General features: G+C 42.9%; 1 protein-coding gene and 1 pseudogene across 8 annotated transcripts in view; one reads left to right on the forward strand and one right to left on the reverse strand.

The window, feature by feature from the left end:
• The first annotated feature begins 1,263 nt into the window (after nt 1-1,263).
• LOC133413281 (5S ribosomal RNA) lies at nt 1,264-1,383 on the forward strand (annotated as a pseudogene).
• A 16,248-nt stretch (nt 1,384-17,631) lies between these two features.
• The window catches only part of tmem260 (transmembrane protein 260), a 34,338-nt gene continuing 32,289 nt past the window's right edge, over nt 17,632-19,680 (reverse strand). For 6 of the 8 annotated variants that reach the window (XM_061697190.1, XM_061697188.1, XM_061697184.1 and 3 more), the window contains 2 exons: nt 19,436-19,520; nt 17,632-19,286 (listed from right to left, as the gene is read on the reverse strand). In XM_061697190.1, coding sequence (XP_061553174.1) covers nt 19,026-19,286; nt 19,436-19,520 — 346 coding nt within the window. In that variant the 3' untranslated portion in view covers nt 17,632-19,025. The remainder of the gene's footprint in view (nt 19,287-19,435; nt 19,521-19,680) is intronic. The other 2 variants (XM_061697185.1, XM_061697186.1) reach the window with 2 other exon arrangements.

Raw genomic sequence — 19,680 nt, forward strand, 5'->3', positions numbered from 1 at the left:
ACTACAGCACGTTTGTCAAAGTGTCATTTTAAAAAACTGAAACCGTTAACATAACATAACATAGCCCTTTTTTAGCATATTGTAATATACAAGTCGAGGTTTTAATTGAAATAAAAAACATGCCAGACATGAAGACAAGAGGGCCAGTGTTGATCCAATGAATACTTTATACAGCAGGCCTTAATGCCTAATTTTGAGTTTGCCCACTGCCTACTACAATATATGGCCAATATTTTTCCACTGTTTACCTTTATTTGTAAGTTATTCAGTGTTACTATTTTTACATTTACTAAACAGCTGAAACAGAACCTCTGTGCACACAGCTCAAAATGGAGGTAATCTTGGCATTACCTCACTGGCTATTCCTATCGTTCAGGTGTGTGGTTTTTGGTACACTAGTGCACTGTTTCCCAACCTTTATTCAGCCAAGACATAAACTGTATTTTACGTTAGAAAAATCTCACGGCATATCATCAAACAAAAATGTCATAAAAAGTATGAATAGTTAAATAATTCTGATTTAGTCTGAATTTACAATTTTTATTCTGTTGTAGCAGGGCAACAGGCGAAAACACAGCTTAATTGTACCTTCTGCCAACGAGTGGAAGAGCATTTAATTGAGCTGCCTGTCACTATATGTTGCCGGCATAAATACACAAACATTATCATTAAATATTATTTGTCATAAAAAAATACATGAATAAAAAATTGGGACCAATTAAGTTAAATTGGATACTTTTCTGCAGCAAACCTCTGCAGCACAGAGGTTGGATATCAATGAACTAGTGTGTGTACTTTCAATTACGCTGCAATCACATTAGGGACGTTTACATGGAGGCTTGTATTCCAATTAGAATCGGGTTAAAAGCCCAAAACGAATGGAAATTCTCCACATAAACACCTCAATTGGAATAAACAGGCCAAATCTGAATGGAATATCATTCGGTAACAAGTTCAGGGTGTACCCCGCCTCCTGCCCGATGATAGCTGGGATGGGCTCCAGCACGCCCGCGACCCGAGTGAGGAGAAGCGGCTCAGAAAATGGATGGATGGATGGATCTGAAAATTATTATTTATTTACTACAATCAAGAATCTTTGTGCCTCTATCGAGCCAGCCATGTATTGTGACAAGAAGCACAATTAAATACTCTTCCAACATCACCACTGCTACAACACATCATCTTTATTTGAGGATACATACTTTTTGTGACATTTTATTTGAGGGTGTGCCATGAGATTTTTAAAAAAATGTAAAATATGTGGCTTACGGCCATACTACCCTGAGAATGCCCGATCTCGCCCGATCTCGGAAGCTAAGCGGGGGCGGGCCTGTTTAGTACTTGGATGGGCGACGGGCCTGGGAATACCAGGTGCTGTAAGCTTAGCGCCACGGTGACCGACTGGTTAGAGCGTGAGGAGAAGCGGCTCAGAAAATGGATGGATGGATGGATGTAAAATATGTAACCACAGCTCAATTAAGGTTGTTAAACACTGCTCTAGTACATAGGTGTCAAATTCAAGGCCCGGGAGACAGATCTGAGCCACCATGTCACTATATGTGCCCTCAGCAAAAGCTTGTCACAATTTTTCAAATTTAGCCTTAAAGGCCAATTATAAGTATTCCCACACGGAACAAATTAGGTAAGAGACCAAACGTGTAACTGTCTCACAGTCTAGCAACACAGTTAATTTTTATTTTTTTGTCCGTAAACAAACACAGTGCAGCTCAGCTTTAGGCTAGCTGATGCCATGGCCATATGGGTTAAAAAAAAAAATAATAATTCTAAAAAATAAAATAAATAAATAGTGCTGTCAAGCACAAATTTTAGCGGCATTTAAACAGCCTCTTCTTGTTCTTCAGATGGAGCCAAAGCAATAACAAATGCTATGATTAATGTTTCATAGCACAATAATTCACAATTTCTAAACTCTTACTAGTGTCCTGTGACTGACTGGCGACCAGTTCAGGGTGTACTCTGATGTACTCTATCACCTTCTGCGCTACTATGGCAAAAGAAAAAAAAAAAAAAAGTATGTTTCATGAAACAAATGTTTAATGTTTTATCAAGCAGTCCAATTACTGCTCATAGCCAATCAAGCCATCGACTGATCAATAATACATCTCCTAATCAACCCCCATACTCCGGTTAAGTTTGGCTTCGCATGCGTGCCTGCCTCTCTCTTGCGAGCATATGGAGCTGTGGCTGACCCAGGGAGTCGTTGAGTGTGGGGACAGATGCACTTGTCCCGCACCCCCCTTCCCTCAACCCCACACTCGCGCCCACCCGCTACAACCATCCTATCCACCTGTTTCGGGTCACACACACCAGTGGGACGAGTGGCGGTGCGCGTGCCACACCAGCCACTTGGCCACCGCTTTGTTACCCCACCCAAGACAAAAGAGTATTTATTAGGGAGGCCGGCCGCCTGGTCTGAGGGGGAACATAATGACGTGAGGCTGGCAGGGCCTCGGGGCAGTGCATCACGTGCCCGCTTTATCTGAATAAGCGTCAGGGGGCATCTGGTGCGTGTGTGTGTGTGTGTGTGTGTGTGTGTGTGTGTGTAACCTAAGGTATGCCAAACAAGGGGGACTAATAATACAGTGCTTGTTTGTGCAAGGTGGCGGTGGGGGTAGGGGGTAGAGGTGGGGTGGTTGGGGGGGAGGGGTTCTTTGAAAACAATTGCATGTATTATAATTAAATGAGGTCTACACTGGAATACAAGGCCACCTGGTAAGATGCTAACGACATTATTGCTTGAGTTGAAAGTATTTGATCTTTACAATAAGATCTTTACAATAATACAATAATAATAATAATATTATAATAATAATTTAAAAAAATCCTTGTGAATTTTGTGTTTTCTGACACTATACAATTATCAAGTGTGCCACTGAAGCAAAGCTACAGCTGCCAGGTAGTTTAAATGTCAGGCCGAAAACCTAACATCCTTATGAAATGCAGTGTGTGGGTTTCAGAGTGAAGCTATACAGTTCCACTATATGTATTCAACATGTATTGTCGCTAGGCACTAGTCATGCATTTATGCTTGCTTGTACACCTTCACAAATCTATACAATCTTCCAGTTCAAATAAGCCGTTGATTAGCTGCTCTCATCACACACGCTGACTGTGCTGCTGAGTGATTTATGAACTCCAGCAGAGAGCGGAGCATTGACACAGAGGGGGGCATCGGGCTCAGGTCGGTGAGGTTACCAAGGTCGGATCAAGTTGAGCCTGAGCAGCCTGTGAGGAACTTGACCTCTGGGTTGCCGAGCAAAAGAAACTAACATAACATGCTGTCCTGAAGACAGGACTGAAAACATGAGGAGGTGGTAGTATTTTCAAGCTTAAAAAAACTGACTCTGATTACTTCATGTGGAAGTGTATGTATGACTTGAAAGGAGAACATTTGTTTTAAACAATAGTGTATTTTTCTGTGGAGGACAATAACCATGCACTATATTATACTTGATACCAAACAGCAATACAGTGGAACCTATAAGGTGGAATACGGACGATTCCGAGATGCTGGTCAACCCCTGATTTGTCTGGACTTTGGGGGAGAGGCGGAGTACACACTGGACTGGTCACCAGTCAATCGCAGGGGATTTGGAAACAAATATATACAGTTTAAAATGTAAAGCATGTGAACCCTTTAGAATTACCTGGATTTGGTCATAGAATGTGATCTGATCTTTATGTACTGTACGTAAGTGACAACAATAGACAAACACAGGCTGCTCAAACTAATGCCACACAAACAAATGTGTTTTCATGTGTTCATGTTTTAAATGTCTCCCAAAGCCTTGATGTTCATCAGTCCACGGTAAGACAGATTGAATATAAATGGAGAATCTTCAGCACTGTTGCTGCTCCCCCTAGGAGTGGCTAGCCAGTAAGATGGATGCTCATTGAGGTGAAGAATAATTCTAAAGTGCCGGCTAAAGACTAACAAAAATGCTAATTTTTGATTGGTCAAAATATGTCATCTGACCTTTTAAGTTAGGGGTGTCCAACTCATTTTTATTGTGGTCCACATCATAGTTATGTTTTCTCTCAGAAGGCCGTTACGACACCATGTGATACCATATAAATGTATACATAATGGCCTCATATTATTACAAATACCCAACAAATGGATGGATAATTAGTTTTGAAATCAGAAAATAACTAATGAAAATGGTTGCAATATCTCTTCTGAACATTATCGACGCACATGCTTTGCTTTCGCAGGTCGCATAAAATTATGTTGCGGGCCGGATCTGGTCCCCAGGGCTTGAGTTTGACACCTGTGTTCTAAGTCAGAAAAATAGACAAACCCAGCCTTGCGTAATACCGCATACAATGATGCATTCATGTTTGTATTGGAGACACTGTATCAACATTCACAGCAGGGTGGGAAAGGTTTATGAACCCTTACAATAATGACTTCTCCAAGAGCTATTCTGAGTCAGGAGTCAGCCAACCTCGAGTCCAATCAATGTGACGAGATTGGAGCTGTTCTCAGTAGTTTGCCAGTAGAGCTGTGAAACATACAGGTGCTCTTTGGCAACCTTCAAACCTGCAACAATATTTTTTGACAGTAGTGGTTTTATCTGTAGTGTCCTCCTATGACATCCATTCTTTTGTTATCTTTTACTTATCATACATCTCTGTCAACGGAGATGTTAGTATGTGTCAGAGATTAGCCGGCACTTTATAATTTTTCCTCACCTCATTGAGCATCCATTTTACTGGCCAGCCACTCCTGGGGGGAGCAGGGCTGGCTTGTGCTTTACTGTGTCTATTGTAGGCGACAACAGCGTGTCAGGCTCTTTCGACAGGCACGGTTACACACGGCTTGTGGCGCCCTGACCTACAACTACCGGCACCCCCCCTCTGCTTGTTTGTCAGCGGTTGTTTGGCCTACTTTCATTAAGACAAACACCACCAATTGTTTTATTGTGCATTTCCATGAAAATAGAATAAACAAATGGCATGGAGTGGAGGGCACTGCGGGGGGTAGCAGTTGCTTCGTTTTTTCTTTGCTTTGTACAGTGCAGGGAACTGCCTCCTGACTGGACAAAACTTAAACACACGATGACAATATTTCTGGGGGGAAAAAAAAAAAAAAGTCTATGAAAATCCAGTATCCATCTAACAACAATAATGTAAAGGGCAACAAATGCGAAAAACCAATGAAACTCTTTCCTGAGTTTGTGGTCAGCCGTGAGAGCAGCAGACCTCCAAACTCGCCCCCGACCCCCCTATTCTCTCATCCAGAGACAGTAGAGATGTCATTAATGAATATGCTCCATGGCACTTTAAGAGTCTTTAATTAGTGGCACACTGCTTTGCACAAGGAGGGGGGTACTGGTTGGAATGTAGAGGGAGGGGCGTCCAATCCACAAGCCCCCATTGGCTTTTATGTTTATAAATTGTAATCAAAAAAACCGTCAAATAGAATACATGTGATTGAGTAGTAGATGTATTGCTTTGACATGAGGAGTGCGATCAAACTAAATTGATTGTTTCTTTGTGTGGCAGCGGGTGGGGGAGGTGGCGACATGAACGGCCCCTCAAGGCTGAACTGTATCAAACACATGTGATTGAAACACTTGAAATGGGTGTCAAACAAGCGTGGACATCATGTTTGACTTAAATTATCAGCAGTCCCACAGGAGGTGTCTGCGGCCGCCCACCCCCAACGTCGGCCGCCCCACCCCCAGAGCAGAGGGTGTGTGTGGAATACAAACACAGGATTCACCGGTGACCACTGGGTCAGCACGCGGGTGCCAGTTGCTCCTGGGACTTCATTGCCACATTCCTACGGCAGCGTTTTTAATTTGCTGGACATAAACTGCCCCCGGCCCCCCGGCCCTTTCCCATCCTCCCCCTCCCCTCGAGCAGGCACTAACGGGACAAACAGCACTTTTAACATGCAGTCAGAGAGGCTTTAAGTGTGTGTTTGTGTGGCAGGTGGTGGTAATGGGCGGGGTAGGGGGGTATATTTGGTGCAGGGGGGGCTTGTCGTCTGTTGTAGGGTCCCAGATGGGTTAATGGGGAGTTTAGCATCAGGATTACAATGCAACAGTGTGGCTACAGATTTAGTTGCGATTACCCCAAGCTCACTGGCAACCTCCTGCCACCCCTCGCTCACTCATTCACAAGCACCACCACTGGGCCAACAACGCGCAGTACGCCTCGATGAACACAACGAAAAACTACCTCTTGACACAATAACCTGAATAGCATCAGCTACAAATGCAATTATACAGTAAAATGAAATTTTGGGAGAGTTTTTTTGTTCTATGTGTATGCATAAATACAAGATAAAATTGTGTTTGGAGTTGCAACAATTAATTCAATTTAATCGACAACTAATCGATTATCATATTAATCGACAACTATTTTGATCATCGATTAAAAGTTTAGAGACTGTTTAATTTAAAATGGTCACTTGTCAGAATTTCAGTGTCTCAAAAGTGACAAAGTGTTGAATCAAAATAAGATGTTTGCAAATCTCTGCTTTTACTTTGGAAAAAAATGATCAACATTTTTGCCTATTTCCTGACATGTTACGGACCAAACAAGTAACTGAATCACAATCAATTCACGTTTTTTCTTTTTCTGCACTGTCAATTTGAACATATGCCCTGTTTTTTAAAAATAAAAATATGGAAATTAAATGTTTTTTTAATTTGTCGATTATTTTGATTATTAAAACAAGCATGGCGGCACGGTGGCCCACTGGTTAGCACGTCTACATCACAGTTCTGAGTGCAGGTGTTCAAATCCGGCCTCGTCTGTGTGGAGTTTGGATGTTCTCTCCATGCCTGCGTGTGTTTTCTCCGGGCACTAAGGTTTCCTCCCACATCCCCCCAAAAAAAACATGCGTGGTCGGTTGATTGAAGACTCTAAATTGCCCGTAGGTGTGAATGTGAATCGTTGTTTGTTTATATGTACCCTGCAATTGGCTGGCGACCAGTTCAGGGTGTACCCCGCCTCTTGCCCGAAGATAGCTGGGATAGGCTCCAGCACGCCTGCAACCCTTGTGAGGATAAGCGGTACAGAAAATAGATAAAACAAGCATTAGTTGCAGCCCTTAATTATGTTCTATAGTAGGATTTACACGATCAGGATTTTTGGGGCCGATCAACGATCACCGAGTTTAAAAAAACGATAACCGATCACCGAGCCAATCACAAGATGGAAGAATGTGTCTATTTAAATGACTTGTTAATTTACTGTATAGTGAGTATTTTCAAAAGTATTCTCTATTCAGGTCATGTATTCTAATCAGTCAGGTCAAACCAACATTACAACATGACAGAAATAATGAGTGCTAACTTACTGTAATTAAATTACTTCACACACACCATAACTAGAGCATGATTCGACAGAACGCTTGCCTGTTCACTTACAACCGTTAGTGCTAGCACTAGCTTGCTAGGCTACATAACGCTTTGTTGCCTGCTTGCAAGCGGTATCGTATTAAAAGTACATGAACATACCTCCATGGTAACGAGTGTATCCGGTCGCGTTTGAGCTGACAAGATAAAGCCCAGTGATTGTAAAAGATGGGATGTGGTGGTATCGGAATACAAGATTTTATTGCAGTAGTCTGACATAGTGCAATCGTGAAAGACCTAATTTGTCTTGTAGTCTGATCCGGTATTTTATGTGTTGTCTGTCTCAGACGTGCTGTCTGTCCCACACCACCGACAGTCAGACAGCTTAATACTAATATGTAATGTGAAAAGCTATGGACAGGCTAATGGAAATTAGCATCGATGTTACAGTAATTAAATACCTTCAACCAACTGTTACTTCAACAGAGACAGAGTAGCAACACATACAAACAGAGTATACAATAAAACTCACACGCATAGATTCTCTCTGCTATGTGGAAACGACTTACTGAAGCGGAGTTGGGGACCTTCTCTGCCTCATCGTATTGCACTTAATTATGCTGCATCTCTTCCAGTATTCCTCAATGCTGCCCCGGCATATTGTGGCACAACGTGGTACTACATTAAACTCTCGACTCATCTCTCAACTTGCCTGTACTGTATAATGTAAAAACCCATAAGAAACAATCTCTTTAAAATCTGTGATATAATGGGGTCGTCAAAGATCAAAGATCAATAACTCTGTCATTGCTCAGAGTTACCATTGTGGTTTTGCTGTGCATTGGACAAATACAAATCTTAAATCTAAAACATAAAACACAAACAATACAAGAAAATACTTTCTCATGTACTTGGTCTTATACTATTATTGTCATCGTGCTGGACTTTTTAAACACTGTACCTTCGCAAATATGGATATAAGCGAGAACATATTGACATTGCAGGAAAAATTATATGGATTGTGTCAATATTGTATGGTGTTGTTTTGAAAAATATATGAACACTGAACTAACTTTTTCTTCGTACTGCACTTAAATGTAATTTGTTTGAATGTAATTGCTATGCAATGATGGTGACTGTGAGCAGTTATATTTTGTCCCCATTTAGCGTAGTTACTGCAATGCAAATACATCAATATTTACTGGTAACTCTGGATATAACTTTTCAAACATTTTGACAGGGCAAAAAAAGGACACATAACATTGTCAGTGGGCATGGCTGATTGTAGTGTCATTAAAACAGACAGATGAGTCTGTGTGATGATGAGTGTTCTCAAGGCTGGTCTGTCTCCAACTCCTCACCACCACAGGGCGTCAGAATAATCCGTTTGTCCAACGCGTGTCTTACCTCTGCACGGTCCACCCTCTCTCGCCCCTCGCTCCCCAGCTGTTGGCCATCACATGTCCGGTTCCAGCACAACCATGCCCGGGTTGATTGAAATGTTATGGAAAAGGAGCACTAATTAAATTCCTCAGGTTAATCCCTGCCGATCTCCACATTGCACTCTCCAAGCGGGCCCTGTAAAGAGAAAGAGAGGTGGGGGTCAGAGACTGCAAATAAACACTCACCACTAACAGGACCCAGAAAAACAATTTCCAGCCAAAAGGAGGCCCGGCGTGAAAATGAGAGGAGTGGAAGTGTTGCACGGCTGTGGATTAGATGCGTGGACAAACAGTCATTTTGGTTCAGAGGCAAGAGAGGAAACGTGAATAAGCAACAGGAACATCATTATGATGTTCACACCTTGCCAAAATGACAAGCCTAACTAATTAGATACAAAAGACATGCATCTTGATGTGAACACAATCTCAGATCCCCAAAAGAACGGAAAACCACTTGTGTGTGTGTGTGTGTGTAATTTAAAAGATAGTTCTTGAGCCGGATGAGCTGAAAGTCAATCCAAAGGTTTTAACTTTGTCTTTAAAGGTGCCCTATTTTACCAAACTAACTTTTTCTAGTATTTGGGATGTAATATTAGCTCTATGGTGCCTCAGTAAACGTGAAATATGAATAAATATCATCCATGCAATTTTTCTGCGGCGAGGCCTGAAATCAGGTCATTCGAATTTCTCTAGCTTATCTACGTCACTAGCGAAGACCTCCGGCTTCCTCTCCGCTCCCGAGCCTTCGCTGTCAACATAGCAAACACGTGTGCTCTCACAAGTGGGTCTTCTTCACGGAGGCAACCAATTAGAGGAAAGGGGGTGGACAAAGCGGATACAAAACTGGGTCAAACAGAAATACAGTGGCTGTCAGAGGGGCCTTTTCTGGACACGTATGAGGTGTTTATTGAAATGAAATTGACACTTTTATACTCGATGTTAGAGAGTCAATCTATGGTCTTTTAGCCAAAATATGGGACCCCTTTAAAAAGTGGAGTACTGTACTAAAAACAATGTTAATAACCAGGAAATGTTGCATTGTCATCGAATGTTTGTTATGTAACGTAGAGTACTGTAGACGGCTCAGTACATGTAGTTTACGTTGACATAAAAGAATGGCTGTCGAAATGTGAATGTTTTTTCACGGGTGTTTTGCATCTCTTGTGCTTTATGCAGCGGCAGTTTTTGATATTGGCGACAGGGGCAGTCTCCCAGGGAAGCAATTTCCCCCCCCCCCCCAAACAAATCCCTAAGTGTGTAAACTCAATTCGTTCTCTCTGCTGTGGCCATGTCCGCTGAATGCGCTGAATCTACAACCCGTTCAACTATCAATCAAATACAGTACCACAACTACAACCTGAAAAATCAATGCTACTTCTTCGAGCAACTTTCTTATGCTTACATATCCCTCCATGTTTGAGTATGTTTGGTTTTGGGAGTGTTGTTGTTTGGCAACATTCCATCAATGTGGCTCTTGACAAAGTCTATCCACCTTTTCTTCATCTCCTCATTTTTGGGAAATTTAAAGGACACTGAACTGTTTAGAAAATTGTGGCATCCAGGGAAGATACATATTTGGGATGCTAACTGCGTTCTGTACTGGTAGAAATTAAATAGTGGGGAAGGCGTGACTCATTCTGGACACCCAAGCGCATCTAGGCGTCATTTTATCCATGACCCCTCCCCTCCCCTCCCCACCCCAAAAAACGGTTAAAATAGTGTAACGCACAAAACAGTCTCCACAAAACAGTACTACATACTTCTCAGTCTGCAGTTTTCTTCTGTTTTTAGCAATGTCTTTAGAAACAATCTATGGTTTCATTTTACCAAAACTTTAAAAAAAAAAAAAAGTTACATTTGCATGCACATTTCTGAGTAAATTGAAAGTAAAATAAATAAATTAGATTAACTTTAATGGATTCATCTCATATCATTTCATAACTAAAATAGGTGCAACTTAAAGAAGAAAGAAAAGAAAGTGAGAAAGAAAATCATCTTGTTTATACTACAATAATTGAACTACATCATTCTTGTGGGATTTACTCAGTAATGGCTTAGTTGAAAGAACTTTAAAAGTCAATGCAAACCTTACTTTTTATGTTGAGCCAGTATATCATTTTGGGAGTGTGGGTCCTTTCTCAGTAAGGACCAAAGACCAACATGCCAAGTGTGTAGTATTCAACATCAGAGCAGGTGTACAGTAGGTGGCCTCGTGTGTGACCTTCAGGCACAGTATTCCATCAACTCGATGACCTGAACAACATTTCATTCTCAACGTTTATGCTCATTAAGGGCATCAGTGCCACATATAATATCACTTACCAATGCATGAAGTGTAACTTCATTGAAATACATGTTAAAAGTTATTGTTATTGTACTATTTAAAGAAAAAGTATGTGATAGACTCACAGCGTCCGGTCTTGGTCATTGAGAGGATGACGGCCATGAGGCGAGCAGGTGCTTGGCCAGCCACGTGGGGACGTCGTAGGGGAGACGAGGGCGTATTACACTCTGTGGGCGTGCTGCGTCACACGCACCACGCGCCTGCGTTGTGGCTTCGCTCAGAGGTGTAATGCCTGATTAGGGGATTACAGGAAAGTGCTTCTTTGCAGTTCTGTGAGAAACAATTATTAACATGCTGGTGTCTCTAATCCTGGATAAACACAGCTTTTCAAGAACAACAGCAGAGTCTCTCTTCCCCCCTTTAAAAAAAAAGGCCTGTAGTCACTTGAACTCCAAAGTATACCGAATAGCGGCTGAGGAGTGAGGCTAGTGTGATGACATAGCTAGCCAGCAGGCCTTCACATCACAGCTTGGGGAGCGAGGAGCATTGTGCTGTGAGGCTTGTTGAAAGGGCATTACAGTGAGACGTGTAATCTTTTATTTGTTTGCGCATTTGTCTCGCGTAATCTGTGAGCTAGCAACTCTGGCACAATTTCCTGAGTCAAGCCGAAGATCCCCAGAATAGCTCATTCAGGTATGACTACTAGCACACAGATTCACGACAGGTTGGGACAATAACAGGAAGGCATTTTGTCGGGGCAGCTGCGGGAATGTGGGACGCTGAGGGTTGAGCTGCTCATTCGGTTACATTTATAAACAATTGTTAAACTATCCTTATTTCAACAGGACAAAAGCAACTTGCCTAACAATTCAATGTGATCTTGCAAGAATTTAGTTGGATATCACTCATAAAGCACTATACAGTATTACATTCAAATTGGACTACAGTACTTTCAACCAATATGTACAAGCGTATGCACAAACCCTGCCATAAAGCAGTACTGTAAACCACTGAAAACTACAACCACAGTAGTAAATATATGGTTAAATTAATAAGTGTCCAAGATAACTGAGCTTGATTATCTTCGTAACAGCTGAATTTGTAATGTAGCTCTTGTATTGGCTCACTGACTGGTCAGCGTAAACACTATGAAATGGGAAATTATTATATCACGCCTCTAAAATGTAACTATTTATGATCTAATCAGGATAGCACAATAGCTTAAGTCATATTTGAATGTGTTTATAAAACAAGGAAAACAAATAATAAACAAGAGTACAGCTGCCGATTCAACCTTTGCGGATTACATTGCATGATTATAAAGCTACATAGACAAAGAAAAAACACAATTTTGGCAAGCACATTGGTATTTTTTTATTGATACTGTGACAGTAACTTAAAGGACCCCTTCTGTCAGAATTCTACTGTTTTGTGCATAACAAAGGTCAAAATGAGTCTGTGACATGGTTTACGCTTGACATCTATGCGGTTTGTCGATTGAATGCAAAAGTCAATAATTGGCATAAGGCTTGCAAAACGGGTGGATTTGAAATCGCTGACACTCACTCAACGGCAACACAGCATTTCAATAATGACAAATCTGACCGTCTCAAATGCCAGGCGGAAAAGACAAAGTAGAATAGCTTGAAAAGGGACATTTTGGGCATTTCCAACCCAAATTATCATGCAAATCAAATAAAAGGACAAAAGATTCTAAAAATTAAATTAAAAACTGAAGGAGGGGAACCTTTAAAAATGACTTGGCAAATATGCTATTAGGCTAAACGATATGGTCAATTTGGTCTCCGAAGGGAAAGCAATGTGTGACCAGATGTATCCTTAGAATGCAATAAAACATGCACACGTACAGTTTCAGTGTTCCCTTTGGCTCTGAAATAACAGTACATCCAAACAGCCTGTATATTTTATTTGTGATGGCCTCCAACATGCTGACTGGCCCCACAGTCCACTCACTGACACTTTGAAGAGTTCCTCATCATACTCGCTCCAACTTCCTTCCCATGTGGTCCTGTCAAGATATAACATTAGAAACGTATGTTTTAATCAAATGACTGTACTGGGGAGACCTCACAAAGGATTTTGGTGTCACTAAATAACCTCCAAGTCAGTCGAGGAAATGGGGATTACAGTCACCTTATTTCCCCCAAGAGGGAGCTGGGGGCAGCGGGGTGAGTGCGGTCCTAAGGGTGCTGGTGCTGATGTGCAATGTTGGGGATATGCTGTGCCCATCTGGCGAGGGAGGGCTTATCACTAAGCTCAGAGGCCCTCGGCAGGGGTTCCACAGATTGTTGATCACTAGCCCCCCTGCTGGCTCCTCCAATCACTTGACCTCCTCAGCAAATAAACACAAAGGCCTGCCACAAGAAAATATGTTCACACATGAACTTGTGCCCTGACACTTACAGGCAGTGGTTGTTGCAAACTATTTTTTGGGAGTACTACATTTATACTATACATTGAAGGCTAAAGTTTGGATATACAGCTCAGGAAAAATATTGGAGACCACAGCAAAATAATGAGTTTCTCTGGATTTACTATTTGTATGTGTTTGGGAAAAATAAAATGAAATAAAAACATTTTGTAAAATGACGACTGTTAAAAATCACAAACAGAAAGATGCATTTATAATCACCAACAGCATGTGTAAACATTTTGCTATTAAGATTCAAGCATTATTTACTGAGAAATTGAGAAAATTGTCAGGGCAAAGGGCTTTGAAATGTTAAAAACAAAACAAAAAAAACATTTAAAAAAAAAGGGATCTGCACTTGTTTCCAGATCCTCACCAAAATTCTATGAGCTCTGTCGTGGCCTGTGACCTACCTCTCTACAAAGTTTTGGAGAAATCGGTTACATAGTTTTTGTTTAATCCTGCTCACAAACAAACAAATGGCAATAAAAGCATAACCTTCTAGGTGGAGGCAAAATGTAAACACAAGAAGGAAATAGAAAAGCGCAGCACAATCATGCAGCATTCATATGGAATAACACATTACCAAGCACATACGTGATAAAACAAATATACACACGCATAATTACAAAAATATAGACAGCTAGGCAAACACACAGAAGCAGCCGTACACGCCACACACACCTAACCACTGATAATCCCCCAGACACACACTCACACAGGGCATCATATTGTTTATCACTGTGAACCAGCCCAGTGACACCCATCACTCTAATTCCATCGGTCTGTTTAGATTCGTTTTGCTTTAATCCCCCCTTGTTTGTGCACATCTGCAAGCAGCGCGCCCGCACATCCATAGCGAGGCCGGCATTGAGGAGAGAGAGAAAGACAGGGAGGAAAGAGAGAGAGAGAGAGCGAAAGAGAGAGAGAGAGACAGACAGAGACGCAGACAGTGAGAGGGAAAGAGACAGAGAGTGAATCCATCCCCCATCCTGACTCTGTTCTCCGTGGAGCTCCAGCAGCAGGGGCACCAGCTCCATCTTCTTGCCCAGGGAGAAGTGCCCCATCCCAGCCACGGAGCTACCACCAGGCCTGTGGGCCCCTGTAATCACAGCAGACAGTCAAACACGCAGCCACATGGGCTCTTACACCAACACAACGTTAAAGGCTTTTTACACAGTATTACAGCACATCTTATTATCCCATTCAAGTCTCTCTATTAGCTCAATTGGATGGTGGGATTTTCATTTGTAAATTGGGGGATTTTAGATTAGCTTGTCTGTCAGCAATGAAATGCCCCCCCCTGAGACTGTGACTTATGTGACCAATCACATAGGAATCAGCGCTTGTGCATACTGGATCGCATGAATGGATGGTGTAGTTAGAGGACATTTAACCTAGTTCAAGTCTATATTACATGTCTGATTTTATCAGTGTGAGCTAAACAATTGTAGCATTATGGCTGCAGAATGCAGCGCATAGGATGGGATGATATAGAGGCAAAACGCAACCATTTGTTCACACGTAAAATAGAGATTTGTTAGATTTTATACAGGATATAATATTCAGGCCTAATATAGCGCCATTAATAAAAAAGATAAATATTCGCTGCTATACACACCTAGGAGCAACATTATGCAGAAGAGGAGCGACTCGGTTGAAAGGAAGAGAATCATTTTCCCTTCTTCCTCCTCAGGCCTTCCATTCAGACGTAGAGTGAGAGCGTGAGAGGGGGAAGAAGGCACCCCGAGCTAGTCAAGAGACCCGGCAAATTATGAAAATGCTTCTCTATGTCCTAAATGGAGGCCGAGCTCTTTAATGTGGCACAAAATTAGAACCTGGGGGAGGAAGTGTGGCCTGCTTGATTGGCGAAACACCTCCTGGCCCACGACAGTCCTTTGCGCACACAAACACACATTTGCACACAGGCAGATGCCTCTCCAAGCGTACAGAGATATTATCCTGTGCCTAGTGGCTGTGTGTTCAATTGGCAAAAAGTGAAGGACCCCAGAGAGCCCAGGGGCATCTATAAAGGTGCCTAATTTGTCAGTTTACTCCTCAATTATTTAAATAGATCCAAGACGGCAGCAGAGAATAGGGCTTTTTTTCTGCCTCTTCGCAGTCGAGCACAAAGAGACCTTTCGCCACGGTAACCATTTTCAATTACACTCCGCACTGCTGTCTTTGATATACACACGTGGTGTAGTGGAGAGGCACCACATCGAATAAACAAATGTGTGTACACAAGATAACAATGGCAACTTGGGGATAATATTCTCGCAAGAACCGAAAAGTTATCCCGCATGGACAGATTAGAACTCTATGAAAGTGTGCACAAAGTAGACGGACAAACACTGCATGTGAAGTGCTATCACACTTGCAAATAAAAACATTCACGGGTCTATTGCTGAGGATTACAGTCAGGTTTTGGTATGGAAAGCAAGCATGCACGTCCTCTGTTGACACTAAAGCCCCACCTCATCAAATTATCATCAGTACAGTCAAATGTTCTATTTTAGGTACTGTGTGTTGGGCCTTCAGTCTTGACGATGAAAATGGAAGATGTCCCATTCCCCAGACCTTTGACCTCAAATCCACCTTACATCAACAACATTCTTTGCTTTGTGTAATTTTATGGGTGTTTCTGTGATGGTGTTTTGTGAACCTTGCCTTTCACCAAGAATGACTAAGTGGCAAGTCAAAGGCCCCACAGTGAACTTGCCTTGGCAACAAACAGTCCATCTCACCAGTAGTCTGGGTGGGACCCTGACAAAATGGCAAAAAAGCTTGACACAATGGTCGCCACCCAAATACAAACAATGAAGTGAGCTACTAACACCTGCACAAATAAGCTCATTAAGCTTACAAACATACTGTACCTGCACTGCAGACAGACAGTAACTACCACACACTGAGAAGCACACACGTTAAGGGTGATAGCAAACAAACTCCTGATAATCAATCATGGCATGTCAACACAGGCGCTAATGGGCGTAATTATACCCAATACACATGTATAGATCCAACAGTTAGGGTCTAACAGCAGTAAACTATGTAGACAAAAATGTAGGGCATCTCTGGGCTTGAGAATAGACTCCTTTTCAAGAGGAAATTCTATAAAGTCATGGTTACATGAGTTTGGGTTGGAAGAACTCGAGACCTGCCCTCAACCCCTCCCCTGGGGATGAACGACGAATATGGTGATAAATATTCCCCCGGACAAACACAAAACATTTTGGAAAGCTTTCCCAGAAGAGCGGAGGCTGTTAAAGCTGTCAAATGGAGACCAACCTCATATTGCTTTCTAAGGTGTAGGTGTTGCCTTACTTTTGTTCATACAGTATGTGAAGTTACCGTCTTCTTGAAATAGTTTAAGCACCCTTGATATCAACAAAGAACGTGTGCGGAAGTTTGGAGGCAGAAGTTGGCAACCTGCACAGAGATGGGTGGTGCCTGGTAAGCACCCTTGAAACAGGTTTCTCATGCTTTAAAATGGGATCCGCACACAAAGTTTTTCCAGTGTACGATTCTGCGAAAACTGTGGCCAGCTCTGTATATCATGGCTCTCACACCCGCTATTCTCTTCCCAAACACTAGCAGACGCATCCCAAGCCGCCGCCTCCCTCCACTCCAGCTTCCATGCAGCCAGAGAGAGCAGAGGAGATAGGCCCAGTTGCTAAAGCTGTCTTTTCAGCCCGTGCTCCCCGCTCCGTCTATCTGAGATACACAGCAAGCGGAGGTGTCGCTTTTCTGCTGGCATTTCGGACAGTATCTACTTATAGACGGGAGGAAAAAGAGAAAAGAAAAAACAGTGAGGGTATTATCAGGGAGGGATGAGAGCAGCAAAGACATTTTGTCTTTTTATTCCCCTCCTAAGCCCTGGGCTTTGCTCCCAATCCGATTGGTCGATACGGCCAGGGATGTAAATGAAATGCAAAGAGGAATAAGGCTGGCTTCCCATCTCCAGAGTGTGCACTCCCCCCCAGTTCCCCACCCTTCTCTCGCGCTGCCTTACTCTCGGCCTGTTTATACTGTTGTCTTTCTGTCTCCCCATTCATAGACCTGGTGCTCCCCCTGTTCCTGTCTCACCCTCACTGCTTCAGACAACCCCCCACCCCCAATCACTCTACTCTCCCTGGCTGAGCTCACAGAGCTCTTATCTCCTCAAACGCCCCACATTCCAGCGTCGTCGTGGCTCCCTGCCTGCATCCTCGGTCACGCCAATTCCACGGGTTCCCACAATCCTCGGCAGCTTGCTGACTTAGGGTGGGCAACTGACTCTCAGAGAAAGAGGCAGCGAGAGGAGAAGAGAGGGTCGGGGAGGAGGACAGGGTGACAGCAGAAGGGAGACAAGTAAAAAGAGGGCGTAAGACAAGAAACACCACAAACATAACTTGTGATGTCACGAATGCAGTGGGCAACAATGACAGGAAGTCTTCTGTGTTCCCCATTTCTTTATTAAACAAATAGAAATGACTGGACACAAAAAGGTGAAAAATTGTGTAAAGTCAGACAGATTTTTAATTATAAAACGTAACTGACTGCCGTTGCTCCTCTTAAAATGTCAAGATTATGTTCAGAGAAAGCTGCATTCAGCTCTCCAGTGGGAGGTCAACATCTGGATCCTTCGTCTTGAGCCTCAATCGCATGTTCAAGTGCCCATAAAGGCACGTCCATTTCTACAGAAGCTTGCATGTCAATTGTGCGTCTGGACTTGGCAAAACTTCTCAGTGAGGGAGCGCTGATCCATTTACCGACCGTATTTCTGGATGTGTCCGGCACGGAAAGAACTTTGGGTGAGATCTATGCACGTCCACACACACATGCGTAAATATTTAAAAACAAACTGACATGTGCGCGCACACACTCTTTAAAAAGGGTCTCTGGCATTGTGACATTTTACATTTCATTTAAATCCATGACGGATTACAGGCCTCCCGTTAGGACAGAAGAGTGAGGGGGGGGGGGGGGGAACCTAATCGAATCCATTAGTTTTAAACATTTAAAAGACTATCTAAGATAGACTGATGGATGGACAGGGGGATGGGTGGCAAGCGGCGGGACTGGGTGGCACAGTGCGAGTTTGTCCTAGATTAAACAGCTGCTCTAATCCCCCATTTCTGCCCCGAAATTGGGTTTCCCTCAATCTCGTCGTCCTAATGTGAGAGAAAAAAAGAGAAGTGGTGCATGGGCCAAAGCAAAAATAATCAGTACATTAAAAGCTCCATGAGCAGAAGAGGAGGGGGGAACGGCACAGAAGATGTAATGATAAAGCAATCAAGTGGGAGTCCACGGGGGCACACTTGATTGGGGTCATTCGAAGCTTCTTGTACTGCAGTTCAGCTCTCTCACCACACTACTCTGGTTTAGTTGGTTTAGTTAATCCAACGTGGCAATTTAGTCAAAACCTTCATAAAAGAAAAAAAGAAATAAATCACATAATTGTGTTTCATTCTGGCGAACCCGTGTAACAAGGAGCTTGTTGCTCCCTCTGCTTTTAGGTCACCTTCACACCTTGTGGGTGTCAGGACCTGTCAGGTGGTCTTCTTAAGGCTCTGCCGGTGCTGGTCTCTCTCTTTCAACAGGTGAGCAACAGCTGAGCGTATGGCGGGCGCCTGCGGATCTGCGGGTTCCTTGTCCAAGTAGAGGCTAAAATGCTGGATGCTGCAGCTCAGCAGGCCGTCTAGACTGTGGCCTTGATGACCTGTGCGGACCAGCCTCTCGCAGGCCAGTGCCAGGTTCTTGTCCCAGTTTGGAGGGTAGGAGGAGTAAGACTCCACAAGGGCTTTATACAGCTGCAGGCAGACACATCGAGACCTTTAGCAAAGCAGATGCTTTTAAAATGCAACTGATTTTGCAGTACTTCCAGGAAGGGGCACTTAAATCTGTCCGCTATTATCATAAAAAAGTATTATTAATGTAGCTTTGTTGATGTCAGACTCACAGTGTAAGACAGCTCAAAGAGGTCATATTTGGCCTCTCCCTGCATCCTCTCTGCCAGGTCAAATAGAAAGAAAGCCATCTTCATCCTGAAACAAAGCGCTCAGGATCAAGGCTAAGTGCTGGATGGATGGATGACACACCACTTCAATAGAGTGATTTATGGAGATACAGTTGCAGAACAGAATGCACATATACTGTAGCTGCTCGACCACACAAGAATGGTTTATGGAGATGTTGTAGCAAGTA

This window comes from Phycodurus eques, chromosome 14 (assembly GCF_024500275.1).
Source record: "Phycodurus eques isolate BA_2022a chromosome 14, UOR_Pequ_1.1, whole genome shotgun sequence".
In the NCBI taxonomy this organism is placed as follows: Eukaryota; Metazoa; Chordata; class Actinopteri; order Syngnathiformes; family Syngnathidae; genus Phycodurus; species Phycodurus eques.